The 8,707-nt window shown below is 42.2% G+C and overlaps 1 protein-coding gene across 6 annotated transcripts in view; it reads left to right on the forward strand.

Annotated features, from left to right (window-relative positions):
- Window positions 1-3,986: 3,986 nt before the first annotated feature.
- Window positions 3,987-8,707, forward strand: part of elavl4 (ELAV like neuron-specific RNA binding protein 4) — a 74,484-nt gene continuing 69,763 nt past the window's right edge. For 2 of the 6 annotated variants that reach the window (XM_042220076.1, XM_042220078.1), the window contains exons 1-2: window positions 3,988-4,755; window positions 5,444-5,584. In XM_042220076.1, coding sequence (XP_042076010.1) covers window positions 4,708-4,755; window positions 5,444-5,584 — 189 coding nt within the window. In that variant the 5' untranslated portion in view covers window positions 3,988-4,707. Of the gene's footprint in view, window positions 4,756-5,443; window positions 5,585-8,707 lie in introns of all 6 variants that reach the window. The other 4 variants (XM_042220077.1, XM_005920757.3, XM_042220079.1 and 1 more) reach the window with 4 other exon arrangements.

An 8,707-nucleotide genomic window follows, 5' to 3' on the forward strand; every position in this document is an offset into this window, starting at 1 on the left:
GCTTCTTTTTAAAGTTATCAGCAGGGTCGACCGATCTTAAATCCATTGGAACTTGGAAGCACACCATGAAAAGCACAATCTCCAGCACCTGGATCTAGGTATAGCCAACAAGTATCAATCAGCTGATCTACTATATGAAGTTTGGATGAAGTAGTTTACTAATCTAGGGAGGCATCTGACCATGAGGAGCTCTGAAAGTGGTCACTAATATCTTAAACTGAACTCTAAAGTTTAAGAGGAGCCAGAGGAGTGTAAATAAGACACAACTGGTGTCACCCAGAAGGTCGAAGTCCCTGGAAAACTTCGGGAGTAAGCCTTCCTTCTTATTACACATGCATTTCAAACTATACTGAATTAACATCAAGGCTAAGAGTGATTAAATAAAATGGTGGAAAACCTTTATGGTTCAAGATTTGATATCTTGTAATTCTTCTTCTAACACACACACACACACACACACACACACACACACACACACAAATATATATTCAAAAGAATAACTAAATAAATATTTTTTAAAAACCTAGTTCTATGTTGGATTCATGGCACTGGATAAGTTTGTCCTGCTTTTCAGGATGATGTACAGGCTATGGCTGTAGTGAGTATTCTTTCTAAAGTGTCCGTTAAGCTGTTCACTGATGCTTCCTAGCTGGATGCCAATAGATGGTTAGAATTTGGCAGTTTTTATCACCCACTGCAAAGCCCTGTGGTGTTGGCCCATGCACAAGCCATACAAGTACACCAACAATGTGCACTGGCGACATTTACATTCTACAGGAATCAGTAAACTAGACAAGACTCCCATTGCAAATTAAATAGTAATCTGTATACTGCACCCTCCTCAGTTTTATTGCAGTCATACCTGAAATAAACCTCATTTTGAAGGTATTTTCAGAGAAAAAGCCAATCAATGCAAGCAGCAGCCAGAGATTCTGAATTATCCTGCAGATTGATTAAAGCTGGAGATTTTCTAGACAATTGGAGCAGAGATGTCATCAAGGCCAATCAAGCCTGGCCCTATTCCTTTCCCATTACAAAGGCTGCACCTGATTAAGTACATCAAATGAGCAGCGGCACAACTCCTGGAGCAAGAGCATACAGGCTGCTGCAAATTTTCAGGTTATAAGCTGTGTGTAACAGGACTAAATGAATAAGACAAGAGAGAGGGCAATGGGGGTTTTTTTCCCATGTGCATGTGTGATCTGTATTTGATGTCGAGCATCAACAGGCCACTGAGTAGATAGGTCGGACTGATTATTTCTCAGATGACAGGAAGAGAATACTGGGCTCCTGTGTAATATTTTGTTAAAATTGAAAATTGAATAGCTGTCCGCCATGCCATGTCATTCCTTTAACACTATGCCAATTAAAGAGCTGTACGGTGGTACAATCATTCATTTTCAAGAGAGAGATTGAAATTAAATTATGGAGCATGAGAAGAATGAATTAGACACGCTACATGTTCCCTTGTTTCTCAGCTCTTATCAAATAGAGAGGCTGCATGGGAGTGTTCGGATGTTCCATAAGATCCTGGCTATGGATACTCGGTGTAACTACATCTCATGGCTGAAACTCACATCAGTTTGTGAAAGACAAAATTTTATTCCAAAAACTTACCTGACATTATAACAGTACCTGTGAAATAATGGTATCCTGCAGTGAAAGTTAGGACAGGACATAAAACTTGTTTTATCATTTAAATGCCTATGCACATTAGCGATATTACAGGAGAATGAAAAGGTGCATGAAATCTTTTTATGGCTTTCCTCTTCTTTTAAAGCTTTACATTCAACAATAGTGTGTCCTCTTAAAAAATGCCTGAAGAAGTTGAAATCTTTCTTTCTCCCCAAGTTGCATGTGTGCTTTACTTCTACTTACTGGTGTCTGCTCAGTGGATCACCGAAACCAGAATAACACAAAAGAGAGGTACATTCCACACATGTTGACTCTCACATTTTAATTATCTCTCATGACAGTGTATTTTCACACGCCTATAAAAAAATATATTTGACCCCTCTGAACATACGATCGTGCTTCACATGTAAACAGTCCTGTCATGGTTAGTGTGGCTTGGTAGTGACTGGATTACACACCTCATCATTTAAATCAGTGGAAAAAATATACAAAAAATATATTTTTTCATTCTTTCAGAAAGATAGTCTTTCTTCTGAATCGCAAACTGATCAAATGAGTCAGCATTTGTAGCTTTGTGCCACAAAAAAAACACTGACACAAAGAATTTCTGTGAGGTTTTTTTTTATCCCGGCATATGTGTATTCAAGAGGAGGAAATCTGTGTTTTTCTACATTTGTATTCCAGCAACTACAGGGAAATCCTTTTTACTCCAGCCAGCTGAGGACATCCACGCATATAGTCCATCATCGATGAAGAAACAAGTCATGCAAAAATAAAAAACACAGGGCACAAGAGGCTCAGAGTTGGAGATGGGCAGTTGTGTGAGGCCGGGTGCGGAGGGCTTAGTAGGGAAGTAGAGACCATCCGGCAGTACATAGAGAATCACTATGGTGACAGCAATCAGGGGGCTCAGGGGAGTGAGGCTGGGTCAGAGAGGAAGGCTTGAGAGGCAGCTGACTGAGGAATCAGCTCTCACTCTGAATGATTCAACTGACAGCTCCCCCCAGGGCTGTGCCGGACCAGCCGTCCCCAGAGACCGCGGCTTTACGGAACAGGGATGCGGCTAGCAGTCCTTTTCTAAGGAAAAAATAAATAAAATAAGTGGAATTGGAGCCAAGACGGCGCAACAGTGCCATAACATAGTAATGCTGTTAATGACACCATCACTTAACTTGCTACAGCGAGCAATTTTCTTTTAAAGAAAAGGAAAATGTGCTAATTTAAAACATGTAAACAATATTACGTGCCGCATCCTTGATGTGAGTGTGAGTCTCTCTACATATATTTCCCTCCCCTGTTGACATAAACATCGGTTAAAAGTAGCAATTTGCTAACACACTGCTTTACACCTTACCATTACCCCTTCTATCATCCATTCATCATCACCCACTCCTCTCCCTTTATCTGACACTTTCTCTGTCTGTTCCTCCCTCTCTCCACTGTGCTGGACAGCATCCACCTAAACAGATGGTTCAGTGTCAATAGGCTGCTATTAACTGGCCGCTCTCCCTGCTCTGATCCAAGACAGCAAAAAGCACATTTAAAGCACTGGGAATAAATGCTGTGCCACACTGATGAAGCTAAGATTTGATTAGCGCAGACGACGACGAGCCCATTTACTTTAAAACCGTCACCCTCATAAGCTACTTTTTTTTCTGTTAGTTTCTCAGAAATAAGCACAAATTGCATGTTTCCCACATCAGATGCAGGTGTGGTATTTTTTTATGTATTGTTGACTGAGTTCAAGGATCTAGTGACTCATATTCTTGGCTCACATCCCCTTAATATTTATTTATTTTGCTTTTCTCTTCCATAGTTCGGATCTCCTGCCATGTCTGTGACTAGCTGCTTCGTCATCTCTGTGCCACACCCTGCTGAGGAAAAGGACAACTGCCTGACCTTGAGGCTTGCATCTGCTCAACCCTCACTTTTTCCATCTCTGGTAGATATTAATAAGAGGTACCCTTAATTTCCACTCCCTTGTGGTTCCTCCCCAGAAGGTGCAGATTTGACTACATTCCATTACTTTATTTTTTAGCCACATGAAAGAAAGCACTAAATGCTTCCTTCTTTCCGGAAAGCCTTGATAGCCCTTTTTCAAATGTAATCTACATCATAATTAGACCCAAACAATATGAGTTTTCGCACTTCCTAGAATATTAGTTAATCCCGGTTGAATGTTCGATCTGACGAGGAAGCGAGAGCCAGTCTAAGTATAAATGTTCCTTTACAATCTGCATCTGTGTGTTATAGACACACCCAAAAAGAGGAGAGAAGAGGATAATATGAAAGGAAAGATAGGAGTGGCACGGAGAGGAAGGGATGTGGCGGCGATGGTGTCGCTGCTGCTAGAACAGTCTTCCCACCTTGTGGTAGCACGGAGAACTGTAGCTGCCTCAGTGCATGAGCAATGGGGGATGAGAGAGAGATGGAGTGAGAGAGATAGAGCGAGAGCATAGGAGAGAGCCAGAGGGAGCGATACACAGAGAGAGCGAGAAAGAGAGAGAGAGAGAAAAAAGGGAGGGGAGTTTAAACTAAGTGCAATGTTTTGGGACAGGCTAATCTGTTAGTGAGCAGTGTGAGGATCGGAGCGTATTGTGTGAGCCAGTGTGCGGGGGACAGATAAGGGAGCCAGCCAGCCCGCCAGCCCGACCCACCGACCCACCGACTGCCTGACTGCTTGTTTTAATGTGCTGACTCTGGGGAGATTTTAAAAGACAGCATATTGACTGCTTAGACGTGTGCGGAGACCCTGGGCACAAACGGCACCACTACAGCCACAACGAGCAGAAGTGCATCAGCAGACAGGGGAGAAAGAGACAAAAACTAGAGGACTGAAATATCACAACTCCAGAATCAGAAAATTAAAGAGGATTTTTTTTATCCCCCTCTTTTTAAATTGATTTGATTTTTTTCTTTCTTTCTTTTTTTGTGTTCCTGGGACTGACTCCCAACTGTAGAAAAAAAAAGAGGAGGTGGGAGCAAAAACAACAACAACAACAAGAACAAAAAAACTGAAGAAAATCTGAAAATAAAAGGACAGAACGAAAAAAAAAAGCACCGAATCTGAACATGTTCGAAATAAGCCGAACACTCAACGCTGCTTTGTTGAGCAATGAGGTAAAGACATTTGGATTTGCTTATTCCCTCCGCACCTCACCTGTGTGTGTCTGCTGCCAACCATTCTGTCATGTGTGTTATCGTATGTCAGTGTGCGTGCGCGAGTCTTTACACTTCTGTATGCTCGTAGCTAGAAGACAGAGGGGATGATTGATAACAGCAGCTGTTTATTATATTTCCCAGCACGATGCTTGGTGCAGAAAAGGGGACCGCAACGCTTCTCACCCTCACTCATCCCGCCTTGTAATAATAAATGGCGAGCCAGTGTCTAGACTTTATATCCTCCTATTGTAACAAAACTAAGGTAGCCTTTAAACCCATCAAACATAGGCTTGCTTGAGAAATTGTCCACCTGGGGCTAAAATTGCTTGTGTGCCTTCATGTGCGCCTACGGTATGTCTGTTAGCGCGAGTGCGTATGGCTGTGCGTATGCTCACACGTGCATTTGTGTGAAAGCAAAGGGTTCTGTAATGCCCCTCTGCCTCCCTCTTTCTTCATGTCCCCCACCCCCCACACTCCCTCTTCTGTCCTTTACCATCGTCCTTCCTACCTGCTGTTATCTGCTCTCCTTCCCTTTCTCTCACACCTATTCTCTCTCTCTCTTTTTTATCCCCCCCCCCCCTGTTTCTGTCTCTGTCCTCCCTTCTCCTCCCGTGTCTCTGTATGAGTGTGTGTGTTCTGTGAGCAGCATCTCAAGATGATGGCGAGGTACGGGCAGCTCTCGGGACTAGCAGCCAGTGGCGTGGGCTCCGTCCCTGAGACGCACTCGCCGCTATTTCCCAGGGATCTCCTGTCATCGCCAGCCCAGATGGGCTACAGGTCACCCCTGGTAAGAGGATAGACAGACCAATATTTATCTCCATCCTTTTAATGAACGATGGCATAAGAACAAGAAGTGAATCAGGGAGAAGCGATGGTAGTGGTAGTAGTAAGTGTGTGTGATAATTGTGTGTGTGTGTGTGTTGAGGAAAAGAACAAAAGGGCAGAAAGAGAGCAAATCAATTGTGGAATTCTGCCTGTATCCCCAATGGATAGTATTAGTAAATATTTACATTGTTATGTTTGTTCAATTATGGACGCCTACTCTGTCTTTAGCCTCTGCCAGTCAGACTGTTATCAAGGGAATTTGAGGTGTTTGTGTGTGCGTGCATGTGCGTATGTGTGCATTTGTGAGTGTAATATATTTCCTGTTTGTTGAATTTTGTCAATGTTGTTAGGAATCTAAAATATTCATTTATCTGCTTACTGCCTGACGATGAATTAATTGATGTGTAGTAAATTAAAAAGAGGGCCACAAGCGCAGCTGTTAAAATTCCAGACTCTTTACGACAACCTCGACATTCAACGAATGCATTTGAACACCCTGAGGAGCCCGTGTGTGATTTTAGAAGACCGGTCAAATCAGTTAGATTTCAGTTAACGTCTGAGAAAGCCACGTTAGCAAGCGGAGGCAGAGAGACTGTAAATAGTCGGGATATTTTGCGCTGGAGTCAACATTACTCTGCAATTTACATAGAAACGATTACTTCAGGGGAACGGGAACGAGAGAGAAAAAGGGGCATGAGAAAACCCTGAGCGTTTAGGCAAAAGAGCTGTAAGAAAATCCCTGACTCGCCGCATTAAAGCGACATGAAGCTGTGGGTGTCTAATCTGCTGTGGGCTCTTCATTGGTTCGGCTCCCCTTCAAACTGGCTCAGATCCACACCCCAGAGCCTCCCGGAAGCCATCATAACCCACTGTCATGCTGCTGACTGTATCCAGGGGTTTCCGTCAAGTGTATGCAAATACACGGCGAGGATAAGCATTGAAATGCGTCCGCAAGGAGCTGAGCTTCAAAACTGTTTTTCCACTTTGCCTTTTTGCTTTGAATTCTTACGCCAGTTCAAAGACATCTGTCCAGTGCTTAGTTATTATACACAGCACAAAGCATGTGTTTCCCACTGCCCGTTCAGACTCACAACAGTGTTATCAGCTCTTTGCATAAAGCTGCCAGACCATGAATTTTTTCCTGAAACCAACTAAACTAATTACTTCAGTTTATTATGTGAATGGGATTGACATGTAAACATTTTTTGACTGTTATCAGCATCTTATTAGATGGAATTTTAAAGAAATAACCAGTCGGTCGCAGGGTGGAGCATGATGAGCAGATGACTAATTGCACATTGCATTAAAATTTACAAACAGCGTAAAAAAAAATAATAATTCAACACATTTTTATTATTAACTGAGTGACAGTCGGGTCCTCATCACAAATAGCTTCATTTCTAGTAAAATGGTTCGTTTTGGGCATTTTGCACATTCGCCATCAGTGTGTTTCTAGCAGTGAGCCACGTCCCTGTGTGTGTGTCTGTGTGTGAGCGATCAAGCGCCTAGGTAGGCGCATACACTTGTGTATTTGTTTGACAACGTGCGCGTGTATGCCTGCGCATGATTACCCTGGTTAAAAAAGACCATCGTTAAAGTGATTAATGGTGCCTTCATTAAGCACAGCAAGATCATTTGCATACATTAGATGAATGTGCTGGAAGATTCTAGTGGCTTTGGTGTGTAGAGCCTCAAAAGCAGCAACCTCTACCTTGGTGCTTTTTTATTTGTTTTGTCTTTTTAATTGTGCAGCGGCAGCCAAACATTGCTTTACCTTTTAAAAAGAGGCGAATTCATTATTTAGCAAATTTTTTTGTCACTTAATCAATCCAACAGTTTGATATTGTTACAATCTAAAATTAAGACACTAGATTGATCTTCTATTGGTGTAAATTACTACTTTGATAAATGGATAAATATCTTGTTTAGCTTCAGTTTGTTTAGAGCATTCACGTGCGTGTTTGTGCTAAACGTTTCTGCCTGTGTGTGCGCATGTTCACAGTCTTACGTCTCGCGTTTTAAGCTCTAGGACAACGTGTTTAAGAGAGCATCCAAAAAATTAAATTCTGAATCTATTAGAACACACGCAGCAGACAGAGGAGCATAAAATTAATGAAACTCAAATGCAAATTCTTACGCCGGAGTAAGCACACCCACCACATCGGTTTACAACACCAGAATGACCTGGTTGACCACCTTGGGCAAAGGAGGTAAAATGTAGATAACGTGTAGAAAAACTTAATTGTAAATGATTCAATTTTTCAGTCACTGGAATCTAATTTTCAAAAGCCCACATCTAAAAACCTGCAGTGCACCGTGCTTCAGAGCTGAATGCTGTTAATTTGTAGAAGGCTCCACTGATTACCCACTGCAGGCAGCTGCTGTTCTCTATGTGACACAAGGCTTTGTTTGACAACTCCAATCTTTAATGTTTCAACATTTGAAAAAAAAAAAAAAGAAAGAAGCTGCCTAAAGCCGTTCATCAACAACGCAGCAAAGAAAAGCAAAGAGGGACAAAGAAGAGAAAGGGGGCTACCATAGCTGTTGGCAAACGTGTGTAGCCACGGTATATTAACAGCCAGCAGATAGTTAGAGGTCATCTCTATTTCATAACAATGATTAGCTTCTTCCATCTGCCGCTCACTGCATTTCCCCTCTACTTGATTGCAGTGTTCTCTGTATCCAGGAAATTAGTTCATTTGTGCTCCACAACCCTGCTGTCACTGAGGCACAAACAGGTGCAGCAGACTGAGCGACGCCACAGAGGGAAAACAACGTTCACAGGAAGGGAAACGGAGATGGAGATATGTGCAAAAGCAAGAATCGACCGAAATAATCGCGAAACAAGTACGATGGCAGTTAATTAACATTGAGATCTGACAAAAGCAAATGCTGCTGGTTTATAATATTTTGAACCATTAATTTATCTGCCAAGCAGCTGAGAATGAAAAGTGTAAGGAAAAAGGTGCTAAAACGAGAAGGCCAGTAATATTCTCTTTATAACTGTAGCACAGTAATATGGTTTGAAGCCGTGCTTGTTTTAGCAAAGCTTGTTTAGCTATAGGGGGCTATAAGAGGGGGGGGG

This window comes from Haplochromis burtoni, unplaced genomic scaffold (assembly GCF_018398535.1).
Source record: "Haplochromis burtoni strain Fernald_Lab_line unplaced genomic scaffold, NCSU_Asbu1 Contig_42, whole genome shotgun sequence".
Taxonomy (NCBI): Eukaryota; Metazoa; Chordata; class Actinopteri; order Cichliformes; family Cichlidae; genus Haplochromis; species Haplochromis burtoni.